At 39.5% G+C, this 17,060-nt stretch overlaps 1 protein-coding gene and 1 long non-coding RNA gene across 3 annotated transcripts in view; one reads left to right on the top strand and one right to left on the bottom strand.

The window, feature by feature from the left end:
- The window catches only part of CEP97 (centrosomal protein 97), a 29,793-nt gene extending 16,395 nt beyond the window's left edge, over positions 1 to 13,398 (bottom strand). For both annotated transcript variants that reach the window (XM_019448242.2, XM_019448243.2), the window contains exons 1-6: positions 13,273 to 13,398; positions 11,280 to 11,422; positions 10,468 to 10,626; positions 9,056 to 9,157; positions 7,253 to 7,366; positions 6,528 to 6,694 (exon numbers count right to left, since the gene is read on the bottom strand). In XM_019448242.2, the coding sequence (XP_019303787.2) occupies positions 6,528 to 6,694; positions 7,253 to 7,366; positions 9,056 to 9,157; positions 10,468 to 10,626; positions 11,280 to 11,422; positions 13,273 to 13,315 (728 nt within the window). In that variant the 5' untranslated portion in view covers positions 13,316 to 13,398. The remainder of the gene's footprint in view (positions 1 to 6,527; positions 6,695 to 7,252; positions 7,367 to 9,055; positions 9,158 to 10,467; positions 10,627 to 11,279; positions 11,423 to 13,272) is intronic.
- Positions 12,415 to 15,925, top strand: LOC109266333 (uncharacterized). Its single transcript, XR_002079667.2, has 2 exons — positions 12,415 to 13,210; positions 15,612 to 15,925. It is a non-coding gene; the product is annotated as an uncharacterized LOC109266333 (long non-coding RNA).
- Positions 15,926 to 17,060: the final 1,135 nt, after the last annotated feature.

Here is a 17,060-nt window from a genome sequence, read left to right as displayed (position 1 = left end):
AAAACCTCACCATTTTGAAGCTCTCAGTGAATGAATTAAGGGTTTAGGCATTAATAGCTAGCTACTAATAACAATAACATGAAGGGCAACCAAACACTGTGTCTGTGTGTGTGTGTGTGTGTGTGTCCCTTGCTAGAACCCAAAAAGTAGTCTTCCCACAAAAAAGCCTGAATCTAATGAAACCTATGCATGTTCCTACCAAGTTACAGGAAACACAGGAGAAAGGAGCACATCAAAGGACAAAGGGATATAACCAGCGAAATAAGCACAGTGGGAAACTCCACAGGACACATCATCTGGTTTTATCAACAACAACGAAAAAAAGGACAAAAGAAAGCAAAAATAAATAAATAAATAAAAGAATAGAAACCTATAGTTAAAAGAGATTTAAAAGCATCATCTTGAAGGGTGCCTGGGTGGCTCAGTCAGTTGAGCAACTGACTTCGGCTCAGGTCATGATCTCACGGCTTGTGAGTTCGAGCCCTGCATAGGGCTCTGTGCTGACAGCTCAGAGCCTGGAGCCTGCTTCGGATTCTGTGTCTCCCTCCCTCTCTCTGCCCCTCCCCCACTCATGCTGTGTCTCTGTCTCAGAAATAAATAAATACTAAAATAAATTTTAAAATAAATAAATAAATAAATAAATAAATAAATAAATAAATAATAAAAGCATCATCTTGAGCATCTGGCAAGTTGAGCCCTCAGGTGACTCCAGCCTCATGTGTGATTTCACAATTGCGTGAGAACCACCCAATCAGCATGGACAGCCCATGGAGCACGCAACAATAATAAATTCATGTTTTAAGTCACTAAAAAAGCAAGAACGAAATTTAAAAGCTATAGAGACAAATCACAATGTAGGGCCTTATTTGGATCCTGTTTCCAAAAAAAAAAAAACCAAAAATTTAAAAACTGCCTTCATGAGGACTATTAGAAATGTAAGCACTGAACTAATATCTGATGTTATTAAGGAATTATTACATTTTTTGAGATGATAGTAGTATTATAGTTATTTCATTAAGAGCCCTATCTTTTAGAGATATATACTGAAATAGTCACAGATGAAATTATATGTACTTTGAGATATGCTTGCAAATAAGAGGAGAACAGGGAGTAGGTGAAGGTACAGATGACAAGGTTGGCCACGAGTTGTAAACTGTTGAAGTTGGATGATGAATTCATGGGAGGTCATTATACTACTCTTTACTTTTGCATATACGTTTTGATGGGTTTTTTCATTAACATGCCATTGCCTCAATTTTACCATTCTTTTTTTTTTTTTTCCCTAAGTTTGTTTATTTGAGATAGACAGAGACAGTGCAAGTGGGGGGAGCAGAGAAGAGAGAGGGAGAGAGAATCCCAAACAGGCTCCATGCTGCCAGCACACAGCCCGATGTGGGGTTCGAACTCATAAACCATTAGATCATGACCTGGGCCGAAACCAAGAGTCTGACACTTAACCTACTGAGCCACCCAGGCAACCCTCAATCTTACTATTCTTAAATCTACCCCTCAACTTGAAGTTGAGGCTGGATCATTTTAGTATACTTTCTCTATTTTTATAGCATTAACTTAGCATTACAAAAGTTTGAAAATCACTTTCAATCCACAACCATTTATTTGGACCTTGATATTAAGGTATCCACATCATACAAACTGTACAGTCCAAAACTGTCGAGACACCCACATTCTACTATAGACAGAAAAGAAACTGGTTCTTTGATAACTGGTTAAATCATGCAAGAGAGTCATGGTGCAAATAAAACAACATTAGTTTCCTGTGATTTGCCAGTTTCATAAGAAAAGAAAAACTGTTTTCGAACAATGAGATATGAGGTATGGCAAGCTGATGAACTGAAGTTATGAAATCCCAACCTTAGTCTAAAGATAAAAATTTTATTTTACCTAATAAAAATAATTCAAAGTATTTCTTCCATGGATTCATTCCTGTGCACTAAATACTGATCATTCAAAATGTTCTTGAAATCTGCTCTAAATTTCCCTAAGTTCCCCTGGCAAGCAGGAGAGAAGCTGGAAAGCTGTCCCCAAAAAAGATCCATAGTAGAAAACAATCACCAACTTTAATGTTAGCCAGCAAGCAACAGGTCTAAGTCATAGATGTTTTGTAGCTGGGAAAGAGAGAAGTGAAAGTAAGAGGAGAGAGAAGGCTTCAGTGTGAATATTCCAGTTTTAAGTGTGTGAGAAAACCCACAAACTGTGGAACATCAACTACTGTAACATCTGTTTCTCTGCCTTTGCTTCACATTCATCAGTATCATTACACAAGTTTATTAATCCATACAACATTCTCCTAGGTAAAATAATCTCCTTGCCAATTAAAACAGCATTGCCAATTCAAAGAAAAACAAAATTAAAAATCATTCAGCTTAACCTATTAATTTCAAATCATTGCAGTATGATTCTTCTCTTGAAACTGAAGGAATAATTTACATAATAGGAGTAACAACTATTAAGAGAGAGAACTTAAAACAATCTGCTGTTTCTCATTAAAGAAAAAAAGGAGTATTAGATGAAATGATATTTAATATTTGCTTTTAAAATATTCTACAAGGGGGGGGCGCCTGGGTGGCTCAGTCAGTTAAGCGTCCAACTTCAGCTCAGGTCATGATCTCACGGTCCATGAGTTCGAGCCCCGTGTCGGGCTCTGTGCTGACAGCTCAGAGCCTGGAGCCTTTTTCAGATTCTGTGTCTCCCTCTCTCTCTGCCCCTCCCCTGCTCATGCTCTGTCTCTCTCTGTCTCAAAAAAACATTAAAATATTCCACAAGGGGTGGAGGGGTGCCTGGGTGGCTTAGTTGGTTAAGTATCCAACTTTAGCCCAGGTCATGATCTTGCAGTTGTGAGTTTGAGCCCTGCATCGGGCTCTGTGCTGACAGCTCAGAGCCTAGAGCCTGCTTTGGACTCTGTGTCTCCATCTCTCTCTGCCCCTCCCCCACTCATGCTCTGTCTCTCTCTCTCTCTCTCTCTCTCTCTCTAAAATAAAGATCAAAAAAAAATTTTTTTTAATATTCCAACAAGGGGCACCTGGGTGGCTCAGTCAGATAAGTGTCCGACTCTTGATTTCAGCTCAGGTCATGATCTCACAGTTGGCGGGATCGATTCCCATGTTGGGCTCTGCACTGACACTGTGGAACCTGCTTGGGATGCTCTCTCTCCCTCTCCCTCTGCTCCTCCCCTGCCCCTCCCCTGCTTGCTCACTCTGCCAAAATAAATAAATAAACATTTTTAAAAAATAATAAAATAGTCCAACAAAAAAAGTGGGCAATACATGAAACAAGATAGGCAAAGTTGGTAATTGCTGAAGGAGTATGGTGCGTATTTAGGTGTTCACTATGGTACTCTCTCTACTCCAAAATTCTGCTCTGTAAGTTCTGATCTCCAACTAAACAACAGAGGTGTAGCTTGGGACTAGGACGCATAAATAATAAAACAAATGGAAACAAATTCCAAAAGGACTCCAAATACTGAGTTCCTACACAAAGGTGCTGGTCTTTGCACAGGTGTGCCTCTCTCTGAGAAAGCACTCAGTCACAGCACCACAGGAGTGGCTGACTGCTCAACTTACTCTTTCCAGTTACACACACATTCAACATGTGGCTACCTGAAGTCATCCAAGAACCTGGGATACTTTTCATAATGAAGAAAATTTTTAATCTGGATGTTCCTCGCAAACAACAGGCTGGGTAGATATAAAAACTGGAAATTCCTTCCTGTCCTTCAGGGCAATCCCCAAGGTTGACCAGGAAAATGTGTTGAATGCTGCTCAGGCTACTCATATGACAGCTCTCCCTTATAATAATTCTGCCCTCCTAAACAAAACTTCCAGAGTTGTTGGTTGTTTTTTTTTTTTTAAGTTTATTTATTTATTTTGAGAGAGACAGAAGACAGTGTGAGTGGGGGAGGGGCAGAGAGAGAGGAGGAACGAGAGAATCCCAAGCAAGCTCTGCACTGTCAGCGCAGAGCCCAACATGGGGCTCGAGCTTATGAACCTCGAGACCATGACCTGAGCCTAAATCAAGAGTCAGATGCTTAACCAACTGAGCCACCCAGGCACCTCACTATGTTCTATTCTTACTCTCAGTGGTGACTATGTAGGTATTTTTAAATATTATTTTTTAACTATATCTGAATTATGTGATACCTTGCAGTTTTTTTAAATGTTGGGGCAGGAGGGTGGGGAGAATCCGTTGCTATTGTGCTATCCTCCCAACTCTTCCTTCATTCCATACTTATTTAGTGTAGGATGACCCCATGGAAAGACCACCCCAGTGAAAGCCTACTTCTTCTCTACTTCCTGAAATCTCTGAAATCACAGAAAGTTAAAAAAAAAAAAATGCAAATTCATCTTAAAGTCACTTGTATTAAAACTATTTCCACAGTGTACAAACATAGCCTTTGCATTATTATTCATCTATTCAACAATTCATCTTCTCATCTTTTTTTTTTTTTTAAGTTAGCTTTATGTCCAATGTGGGTCTTGAACTCATTACTCTGAGATCAAGAGTCACATGTTCTAGACACCTGGGTGGCTCAGCTGGTTAAACGTCTGACTTCAGCTCAGGTCATGATCTCACAGTTTGTGAGTTCAAGCCCCACACTGGGCTCACTGCTGTCACTGCAGAGCCTGCTTCAGATCCTCTGTCCCCCTCTCTGTCCCTCCTTGCTCACGTTCTCTCTCTCTCTCTCTCTCCCCCTCTCAAAAATAAAAATATAAACAAACAAACAAATAAGTCACATGCTCTACCAACTGAGTCAGCCAGGCACCCCAAATATCTTCTGCTTTTTAGCATTTGCTTTAGTTTCTATGAAACACCTCAATTTTCAGTCTCTATCTTTAAGTAATACTGACAATTATCCTTTATTAAGCACCTATTATATGATCAGTATTATGCTATATGCATTATCCTGATCCTCATTCTTGAAAGCTATTATCCACATTTTACAGATGAGAAAACAAAGGCTCACAGAAACTAAGGAACTTGTCCAGGCCACATAGCTAATAGGTGGGAGGGAAAGATGCGAAGCCTTCTCTTGTCCCTTTTCCCAGGTCTCTTTTTACACCAAAGTCTTATCTCTGCCCATCTCACCTCCTGCCTCCTACATGAAAATGTTGCCAGTCATACTTGCATAGAAAAATCTGACAAGTATTTTTTCTGTTAAAGGAAGAGCCAGAGAAGATAATCAGAGTAAACCCATATTCAAGCTTTAGAACTACCCATAGTTGAAAACAAAATAAGGTTTCTGAGTACACAAGCAACACAATGCAAAAGACAAGCCACACTATTTTGTAGGCAAACTAGACCCTACACATGTCCCTCCCCTACACTATGTAGGTCCTGACTGCCATTCCTCACTGCCTCATGCCTTATTCAGCAACTAGATGAAGCAGCAGGAATAAGGAAAAGGAAAGCCCTGTCAGTAATCTACCACTCATCCTCCCACGGGCATACCCCTCAAGCAGCTACTATCAGTCTCTAGTACAGATGGAGAGAAATGGTAAGAAATAACATACATGTTGAGTCCATGGTGCATGTAGGTATGCAGTGAGAGGCAGAGATGAAATGAGGCACAGTGAAGAGAATACACTCATCTCAATTCTCATGCCCTTTAACTCTGCTCTCCCACTCTTGTCCACATCCTAGTTTCTTATCTCCCCTAAAGCTCTGATTCCACTGACCACGTGTCAGCGTCCAGAATACCCCATCATGCAGAGGTACCAGCTCCAAGTGTAGAAACCATCCATGATTACAGAGATAGGGGAGTTCCACTTCTGCTGCTTCACAGGGAGGAGTAGGGGAGGACCAATCAGCATGCCTACTACCAGTTCCAAATGGGAACTTGGCAGGAATTTTCCCAAGGAATCACTGTTATAAATGGTAGTTGGGTCCTATTATTAATACCGCCCTTACATATAGGATGGATTAGGAGCTTTTGTGGGATTGGTCTGAGACCCTATATAGCATCCAGAACATGATTTCTACAGAAAACGCACCAGGGGTGACTGGGTGGCTCAGTCGGTTGAACATCCAGCTTCAGCTCAGGTCATGATCTCGTGGTTTGTGAGTTCAGGCCCCGCATCAGGCTCTGTGCTGACAGCTCAGAGTCTGGAGCCTACTTTGGATTCTGTGTCTCCCTCTCTCTCTGCCCCTGCCCCGCTTGTGCTCTGTCTCTCTCTCTCTCTCTCAAAAGTAAATAAACATTAAAAAAAAAAAAAATGCTCCAAGCTCCTGAACAACCAACAAAAGACCTTTTAGAAATCAAATTGTTGTAAGTTGGGCATTAAGTTAAACTCACTAGCCCCAGCATCTGGGGCTGATATTTATATCTTATCCCTTCTTAGGATAGAAAATCCTAAACGACCAGCATATAGTTTGCCATATGATTGCATTAATGATCTTAATTTCTAAATGCACATTTTAAGAAATATTTCGTTTATTAAACTGTAGCCAGCTAGAAATGGTCTTTACGGTAACTTCCATGATTAATGTGATATTAAAGAGGTCGTGTTTACCTTTCTTTCTGAGAAATCACATATCCATCTAGGACTCTGAGGTTTAAGCACCAGCTGACGATGTATGGCCGATAGTCAAACCCTGGAATGGACGGTGTTGCCATCACACAAGGATTGTTCATGATTGACAACTGTTCCAATTCAGTTAAGGATGCCAAAAAAGAGATCTGAAACAAAGGATATCTTTGTTGAATGAAATAGACTATTCATTATCAAGCACAGGGCTTCCATTGTTGATTACACATCTTTGGCAGTTTGAGAATGCAACAATTTCCCTCTTGTTCTGAAAAGCAACAAGTACCACTCTTATATTATCCAAAGGCTTCCAAAATTCCATCAATATGACCATCTGTCCTTGCTTCACAAAACTGCTTACAAATACCAGCGATGTTTCCTAATAGAGAAAATCCTATCTTGAAAACATAGTAGCCAGAGAAAGGTAGAGTGTCCTTTATTGACCCCTTTAATGTAGATATACATCTACCACAAATCCTTTCCAAATGGAACAAAAGTTGCAGCATTACAAATGAAATGAAGCGTTAGTGACCCACTGACATTAAAAAAAAGTAGAAAGAAAAATAACGATCATCTTGAGTCCAGTGTTTCATCTTAATGGTAGTGTCTTCCAAGATGCTCACAGTTCACAAGTGAGCTCACAACTTTATCCTGCATCTCTTCTATTCTTTGTAGCTTCCTGGATCCCACAAAATACCCTCAAATTTTACCTCATTTAGGTCGCGGATTTCATTTTCTGCCAAGGAAAGTATAGCAAGACTTCTGGGTAGATAAGCTGGTGCCATTCTAAGAGAAGTGATGATGTTTCCATGTAAAAGCAGGGTCTTGAAAGTAAAAACAGAATGAAATTACAAATGAAAAATTTGTAAAAACAGAAAGTAAAAACAGAATGAAATTACAAATGAAAAATTACAAATGTTATCTATTTTGACATAACCAAAATGGTGAGTATGAAAAATAAAGGGACCTATTTTATTATACTTTTCATCACTTACAAAGCAAAGATTAATAACACTGCAAGGGTCCTAGGTGGTCTTCTAATCCGACTTTCTCTTTTCGTGTCCACATTCTGAGCTCAAGAACGTTTAAAGATGTGTCCAAGAACACACACTTGGTATAGTAACTAGCATTTTTTGAGATTTAAGTTATTAAAACTTGAACCATTTCCAACATATTGTTCATTTCCTTTTAAAACATCAAAATAGGGGCACCTGGGTGGATCGGTCGGTAGAGCATGCAACTCTTGATCTCATGGGTTATGAGTTCAACCCCACAATGGGTAGAAAGATTACTTAAAAATAAAACCTTCAATACAAAATCAAAATAAAAAGTGAGAAAAGTGAAAGATAACATTAAAAGAAGCACATATATGGGTGCCTGGGTGGCTCAGTCAATTGAGCGTCTGACTCTTGATCTTGGCTCAGGTCATGATCTCACAGCTTGTGAGATCCAGCCCCATGTTGAGCTTTGCGCTGAGAGCTTGGGATTTGCTCTCTCCCTCTCTCTCTCTGTCCCTCCTCTGCTTGCACTCTCTCTCTCAAAATAAATAAATAAACTTTAAAAAAAATCACACATAAAGCAAATTTTCCAATTTGCTTTGGTAAATTGGAGAGAGAAGTAACCCACAACCCACAATTTACAACTGTATTCTCTTGAAAGCTAAAAGCTTAAGAAAGGTAGAACATGCTATTTGCAGATAAAGCTGATTCAAATTATGTCAGCAACAATGAATAACTAAAGGCTTTGAATATCCAGGGTTCTGATAAAATAATCATTCCAGGAAAAAAAAAATCCTTAGTTCATTTGAATTCTCTTAGTATATGGACACATCAGATTGTTTACAGTAATTGCTGCTAAAAATGATTTATGCTCAAGACATGGGGAACGGTGAGTTAATAACACTGCTTCTAAGGTTTAACGAATTCACCTAAAGCTAATAATATCCACCGATGCAAAAATATGGAAAAAGCCTACATGTTTTTGAAGCTTCAATTGCAACTTATTTGATTGCACAATTCAATCAAACTTACTTATTTGATTGCATAATTCATTCCCCTCCATAAAAAGTGCTATATATTACAAGTTTACTTTTTAAATTAAAGTGAAGTGACTTTTGATAACTTAGTGATAACTATTACTCAAAAAACAGCCATCCTGAGTGTCAAAAAACAGACTCAAGTTCAGGAATGATTACATGTCAGCCCAATATGTTACATATTACATAGCTACGCTGCTAGTGTTGGCTGATTAGACATAAAGGGGACTTCATTATGTTCAAAGGATGGCAAATAAGAATTAACCTTAACTACAATGATCAGTTTTAATTAAAATAAATCAATTACAGAAACTAACAACAGAGTATTTCACACTTCATTTCTGGTACTCTAATAGAATTTTTATCAGAAGTTACAATCTGTTCTTCATACAGAGTAGGATGATTTTTGGCCAATCAGATCACTTCCTTTTGGTATATTAGTATAAAATTTCAGAAATGACACAGCAAACAGACTTACCTTCAGTGATACCAATTTCGATAGATCACCAATCTGGGGTATGTTATTGTCTGATAAATCAAGGTGCTGTAGAGCTGTGCAGCTACTGATTTGTTCTATGGCCTGTCACAAGAAAAGCATCACACAAAATCAAAAAACGAAATTCTTCCCTAGTTCCTCGTAGCTGAGTCTCCTGCCTCCTCTGCTTCCAACTGTAAGCAGAGGAGGAGAGCTTAGCAAGAGAAAGAGGGGGCAGTAATAATAGAATTTGGTAAATTCTTATGTAACAAGCTTCCACCTTCATTATCCCTCTGAAAGTAGAACCATGTCATCCCAGATATTTATAGCTTGAAAAAACCTTAGTGATAACACATGACAGTTGGTATAGTATAGAGTTTATAAGTAAAGAGTGGAACCAAACTGGATGGATTCAAATCCTGGCTCTGTAACTTCCTGGCTATGTGACCTTAAGCAAGTTACTTTACCTCTCTGGATCTCAGTTTCTCATTTATGTAATGGACATAATGACTATACCTACTTCATAGGCTGTCATGACATTGAATGAGTTGACAGTTAAGGTGCTTAGAATAGCATCTAGCATTAATTAACTGATCAATAAGTCAGCTATTACTATCATTTAATTGAGTCCCTCATCTAACATATCAAAAAATAGGACACAGGGATTTTAACTTACCAAAATTTTAGAGCTACTAAGTGGTGAAAGCAGGACTAGAGTCCAGATCTCTTGACTTTTATTTTGCATTTATTTATTTTTAATATAATTTATTGTCAAGTTGGCTAACATACAGTGTATACAGTGTGCTCTTGGTTTTAGGGGTTGATTCTGTGACTCATCGCTTGCATACAACACCCTCTCTTTACTTTTAAAACAGTATATTCTCTACTATATTATTAAACATTTATTCAAAGCTTAATGCAGCATGATACAGTCTCCCTCCTAACATTCCATTCTACTGTTTGATCTATTCCTCTAAGTATAATATAGATTCTTTGTCCACATTTAAAACACTATGGGACTGTGTTATGTGTTTCAAAATAAATTATTTTTTCAGTTTATGTTAACTGAAATGATCCCTGGAATGTGGGAGTAGGTACTTTCACGTTTTATTCTATTTATTTCTGTATTCACTATTATAGTGAATACCTTTGTAAATTAAAAAAAGAAACAATTCAGGGCACCTGGGTAGCTTGGTCCGTTGGGTGCCTGACTTTGGCTCAGGTCATGATCTCGCAGTTCGTGGATTCAAGCCCTGTGTAGGGTTCTGTGCTGACAGCTCAGAGCCTGGAGCCTGCTTCGGAGTCTGTGTCTCCCTCTCCCTCTCAGCCCCTCCCCTGCTCATGCTCTGGCTCTCTCTCTCTCTCTCTCTCAAAAATAAATAAACATTAAAAAAATTAAAAAAAAAAAAATTCACCTTAAGATTATTTCCTGCCAAATTCAGCCATTCCAAATGTACTAGATCCTTTAGCCCTTCCACATAGCCAATGCTATTATGAGGCAAATTTAACACCCTGAGTTGGGTCAGTTTGGCCACACCCATCATTCGCACCAGCCGATTATTAGCCACTGACAACTGTGGAAAGGAAAAGATATCATTTTTCTTAGTAAAACATGCATATTATTTTCACATGACAATGGTTAAAAAGATTTGTTTACATGGCTAAATATTCCCAAATATACAAACCCAGTTTGAACTTTTCACATATTTTGTCTAAATACTCTACAGTGCTTGTTGTTGTAAGTTGTTCCTAGGCAATAGAGAATATACATAAAACTGAGCCATCAGAACCTCTCCAACTATTCAAAAGAAAACACTTTTAACAGAGCAATTACTTGAGAATATAAGCTCCACAAGAATGAGATCCTTATAGTGTCTGGCAAAATCTAGAGCAGTACCAGATATATAAGGGAGACCAATAAACATTAATTGAAAGAATGAATGAATGAACTCTTTACCTCCGTCATAACATAAAAAGTTATCTTAGCAACACAATGCTTTGCCAACATAAAATATTTCCTTTTTTAACAAATGCTTCTTTTTCTAGTCTATTTTAAATGCAGCACATAAATAAATGTTCATCTTCAAGGAAAACTGTCATGTAAAAATTTAAGGTAACATTTACTGCTTTCCAGGCCTGTATAGTTACTTTTTGTTAGGTTATTTTATTGTTTTGTATAATAATAAACTGGTTGTATATAACTATTTCCCCAGATAGCAATACTTACCTGTATTAATCGTCTACATTTCTCAAGATTTTCCAATTTAATAATTTGATTTTTATCCAGAATCAAAGTATGAATATCAGCTTCACAGGGTAAATTTGGACTTAATTTCTGTAGTCCCTGTCCTGACCAGTTGACCACTGATCCTTGAAAATAGAAGAGAAATTGTTAGAAAACACAAATACAATGGTTGAGCATAGGGATGGAATTATATTCATAAAATCTCTATATTTAAGGTTAAAAAACACCAGGGCATAATAAATATCAAGATTTAAAAACTAAAGCAATCGAGTTCTAAAAGACCACAGATTGAAATTATTCACTTTCTCTCAGAAATATCAAAAATTACACCTAAAAATCTGTGATATTCTACTCAAGTTTCTATGATGTAATGCTTTGGAATGCTTCACATTTAAATATGAACTATTCCATATTTTGTGGCTAAGTAATGATTGTATTTTTTTTAATGGAACTAATCTTTTGATAGAGATCAACCTGCTTGCAATCTAATTACCAGTATATCCTAAAGTCCCCGATTATTTTAAAAATCATAGTTCAGTTAATTTATCTATGAATTGAGAACAATACACTTGATTGAGGTGGGGATTAAAAAAAGAAATGATATAAACAAAACTTAGCCCCATTCCTGGCACACAGAAGCCAATAAAGTAATTTAGTTTCACAGACGTTTCAAATCCTATTTCCCCGGGTTAACCATTGTGCTATCTTGGGCAGGTCATTGATCTCTTTGGGGCTCACTTTTCCACTCTATAACATGGGAATGATAATAATATTTGCCTTACAATGTTGTTCTACAGAGAAAATGAGATATTAAAAAAAAAAGCCTCAGAACATCATCTGGCTCACATAAAAAGTACTCCTTAACTGTTTACTGCTATCACTGTAGTTCCCGTGGTGGGCTGGGGGGGGGGGGGGGTGCAGTTTAAGAGAAGCAGATATCAAAAAGGGGTGGGGCCACAGAAACTGCCAATTTCAAATTTATACCCAGATTAAGATTACTGTGGGAAATAATTATGCGAGATTGCTCTCCTGAAAGGTTTCAACGTTTTTTCATTGTCTAATGGATTCTAGCATTGGCGGGGGGGGAGGGGGGGGCGGGGAGGGGTTGTCACGGGATTCTCTGAGAATTTGGGGAAAGCTGTGTGCTGTGCAATGAAAATGTAGTCTTTGCACGGGGTCGACAGACCCCTTGGAACTATCGACTTCCCCCCCCCCCACACACACATACTCCGAGAAGTTACGGCCCTCAGATAATGACCCCCAGATCCAAGCTTTGGAGAGAGGACTCGACCAGCCCCCGACCCAGTAGGCTGCAGCGGAGCCTCGGAGCCGTAACCAAAACAAAGGAGCTCGGCTCATGCCCGGCGACTCCCAGTCACAGAAGCATCCACACCCTGCGCTCCGCTGGGTGGCCACCAAGCCCGATCCCAGAACCTGGTCTGCAGAACAAGGGGTGTAGAACTGTGGCCTCTAGGTCCCCCTAGATTTTATCACAGCCATCGGACACTTCCAAAAAAGGGTTTAACGTCGGTCAGGGAGCTGTGGTTGAAAGACGGTTTCTTAAACGTGATAGGAAGCAAGGGGAAAAGGAGACAGGCAAAGCTAAAGAGGGAGATCCGGCAGTTTTCACTTGGGCATCCAAAATTCGAAGTAAACATCCAAGAAAGGTCACCGCAGCCCGAAATCTACCACCCAAGCAGCTTCAGAAGCGCGGGAGCCAGGGAGCCCGGCCACGCGAAGGACCCTGGGGATGTAGTCCCCAGGTCGACCCTTTCCGCAAATCCGCAGAACTAGGCAACACTCGGGAACTACAACTCCCAGAAGGGAGCGCGGCTCCGCGACGCCCACAGTCCCGCATCGAAAGAACTGGTACAGAACTGCACACCTAAACCCAGGCTTCTTCTCTCCACCAGGTAACTATTTAACTTAGTTCCGTGGAGTAAACCTTAGGTCTCAAGGGTGAGGATCGCCTTACCATCTCCAGGAGGCAAAGCCGCGTCGACGCGCGCCACCGCCATACTTCCCGCTTGCTAAAAATACCAAGCAACCGTCCTCCAGCTGCTTGGTGGAGCCCGTAGTCAGGAGGCAGCAGCCGGAAACTACAGCTCCCAGGATGCACGGCAACCAGACGGCCCAATTGGCTGGTCTGCCCCTAATGGTGTAAAACCCGGGTTGGAGTCTGAGCCGCAGTGTGTTCAGGAACTCGGGTCAGCTCCCTTTTCTGACAAATAAGCAACTGTATTGTTAGATGATCGTTTCACTCCCTTTTCTAGGTGTCTCCGAAATTTGACACTTTTCCCATTGAGATAATTATAAGGTCGCTATTTAATGCAGACTGAATTTGAGCGCTCAGTGTTAGAAGTCCTCTCACTGCAGAGGTGGCTGCCCCTTTTGACAATTCTGAATAAGTTGAAAGTTTTCAACTCTGCTATAAGAATGACTTGGGAGATCTTGTTGAGATAGTCAAAATGGATACATTTCATATGAAAATTTAAAGCATTCTGGGATAGAAAGTTCTATAAAGTATTTTTAAGTGGTTCTTGAATATTTAACAGAAATTTAGACCTGGGTGTATATTTAATAAGTATGAACCTAGGATTTTTCCAAGGAGTATACAAGAGAAGTTTACAATATAGTCTCCAAATTCAAGAATTACACTTCCCAACGCTACGGGAGGCTTACACCTTTGATATAACTATTTCCTGATAACTAGCATGATTGCAACTATAAACACAGATCTCAGCAAATGGAGAAAGACAGAAACAACAATCTTCAAAGAAGACTTGAAGGAGGAAGTGAAACGGAGCTAGGGCTTAAAAGATGTGTAGACTAAAACGATTCAGAAGTACATGAAAGACATTAGCACAGGCTGCAGGTGAGGGTAGGTGGTAATGAGGTTATTCTCAAAAGAAGTGAAAAACTAACCTAATAGCAGTACAGAAGGTACAAAGGGAACTTCAATTTCTAGTACACATGCCTCCATTCCCCTTGCAACCTTTATTATGAACTCCCCTCTTGCTGGAACAGCATTGTAGAAAATCTCTGATCATTTGTGTTTGGGGAAATCTGGTAACTCACACTTTTAGATTTCCAGGCCCTTGATCCTGTGAGCATTCCCTCCTTCCTGGGTTCTCCTATCTCTGTGACTACACCTGCCTTAACTCCTTTTTTCACTCAATTTCCCACTGATTTAGTCTGAAGACAAATTTCCTAGTTCTGAAGAGGTAATTAAGACTAGGAATCTTTCTCTTCTAACCAAGAGACGCCTTACCTAGAAAGTGCAATTTTACTATATAGGTGTAAGAACAAAGTGAGTCTGAATACTGTCTCCTACTTTTGTTCCCGGAATATCTCGTGAGAATTGAGGGGAGTCTCTGGCGCAGAGAGAAAGTGTTTACAGTTCTAATTTAGCAGGGTAATGACTTGGGAGGGGGATCCTGGTAGCCCAGAGGATACCTGAGGAGTAAAGTTCCCTCTTGCAAGTTTTTTTGGTTTTGGTTGTTTTTTGTTTTGTTTTGTTGTTATTGTTTTGTTTTGTTTTGTTTTGTTTTGTTGAGCAAGAGGGAGAGAGAATGAATCCCAAGCAGTCTCCTCACTGACAGTGCAGAGCTGCCCTCGGGGCTCAAACTCGTGAACAGTGATATCAATATCAAGATTCAGACACTTAACAGACTGAGGCAACCAGGAGCCCCTATTGAAGAATTTTCTTATTGAAATTCTTTAACTTTGGTTCTAACCTTCTTTTTGATTTACAAACCACTTCAATAATCTGAAAGGGTTGCAGCCTTTCTTCCAGACAAGTGGACAGACAAAATACATGAACCTATCAGTGTATAACTTTTTGCACTCTTTGGGTTTTGTTATTGTGTGTAACACTTATTAAATAATAACAAATAATAATAAGGAATGTTAATATTCATTCAGGATTTCTAGATTTTCCATGAATAGATATATCATAGTGACAGTTCCTCTTTCCATGTCATAAGTCACAGATAAGGGAGCAGGACCATAAGAGTCTGCCAATGACTACTAACCAAAGAAGAAAATGTTTACTTTTATGCACCTAAACCTTCACATAAAGATTTTTTTAATAAAAAAAAATTAGCACATTTTCAAAATCTTTACAGTGTTAAAATTCTTGTAATGATATGGGAACTAAAGGAACCCCATGAAAAAAAACCTGCATTTTTTTCTCCTTTTCCTTCTTATATTCTTGCTAGGACCTACATGGCTCCCCTATACGTGGCTTATAGTACCAGTAATGTATGTCCTTGTACATGTCAAGGAGTTAGTGATTTCTTTGGAATCTTCCAGCACAAAAGTAACATCTAAGGAGCGAGGTCATCATGAACATTTTCTAAGACCACTGACTCCAGACACCTTGACACCAGGACCACTGGCTCCAAGGCATAAACGACTCATGAAGGACACCTGAGCACTTGCCCTTGTTTTGACCAGTTCCTGGATGCCTGACAGAACATGTACACTAGACCAACATCCTCAGTAAAAACTCCAGACCCCAAGCAAAGATGAGACTCATTCCCCTTTTCCTTTCTGAGTCTCCTAGATGCTCGGTCTGTATCTGCCCTCTCTAGATCTTCAATAAATGCTACTTTCACTTCCTCCCAGCTGCTGTTTGATTTCCACCTTGTACAAAGCCAAGGATCGCATTGGCTGGTCCTACGGGACCCCCTCTGGGTCCTCAGACCCAGCCAGCCTAAATTATTGAGAAGAGTTTGTAGTTTTAAAGCTTTAAATCTTCAAAGTTATTATACTTACTTTTTTTTCAAATATAAGTTCTCATCCTAATGAGAAAGCCTCCTTTGTTTTGTGAAGATATATTGCACTACCCACAAGTGTTGTTCCAGTTTCTTCTCTATTTGTGTTATCTAAACTTGTATATAATGCTCTCCTGAAACTGCTCTGTTAAAGGTTACCATTCACGATTACAACAGTCTCCTTCCGGCCACTATTCTAGTCTTCAGTTCATCCTTGTTACATGAGCAGTTTAACCTTCTAAAACACAAGGTTCATTTTGTCCATCCCTCACTCAAAAACGCCAAATGAAAATAAGTGGAATGAATGGTGGGAGGTATGTGAGGCCAGATTATGTTGGCTCTTGAAAGTTGAATTTCAAGAGGGAAGTGTTTGAGGAGGGGATTAACACGCTAATAGGGGTTTTACTTAGATAATGCCAGTAGCACTGGGCAGCTGCATTACAGATGCAGGGGATGACTCAGGGCTATCAGCCCTTGCAGAGATCAGGTACACTGTGCTGATACAAAGGAAAGTGTTATGGGGCCTAGGCCTGACCCCCCCCCCCCCCAAAATGCTCCTTTGTTGAAAGGTTCATAGTGTTGGTCAGCAGAATCCTCCTACTTGATTTGAGCTTGCAAGGTTTAACATATATATAAGATGAGGCAATTTAGTTAAATAAATTAGATGTACAAGCTGTATCTGAAGCACAAAAGAGTTACTGTGGTGTGATTTTAAAGGGTTGCTGGTTCACTTAGGATGTGGGACTGTGCCCAGGAACATCTAGCCAGTCTTTTAAAAATCCATGATTATACTTAGTTGACTCTATAATAGGAATACTTTCATCCAGATTCTGGGTCAGATAAACCAGACAAAACTCTGGTTCTGCTATTGCTATAAACTTTCAGGAGTGGGGGCTCCTGGACGGCTCAGTCAGTTAAGTAACCCACTCTTGGTTTCGGCTCAGGTCACGATCTCATGGTTTATGAGTTTGAGCCCCGTGTTAGG

The sequence above is a fragment of the Panthera pardus genome, unplaced genomic scaffold (assembly GCF_024362965.1).
Source record: "Panthera pardus isolate Hobbes unplaced genomic scaffold, ASM2436296v1 HiC_scaffold_16, whole genome shotgun sequence".
Taxonomy (NCBI): domain Eukaryota; kingdom Metazoa; phylum Chordata; class Mammalia; order Carnivora; family Felidae; genus Panthera; species Panthera pardus.
This window is presented reverse-complemented; position numbering and strand designations above follow the sequence as displayed.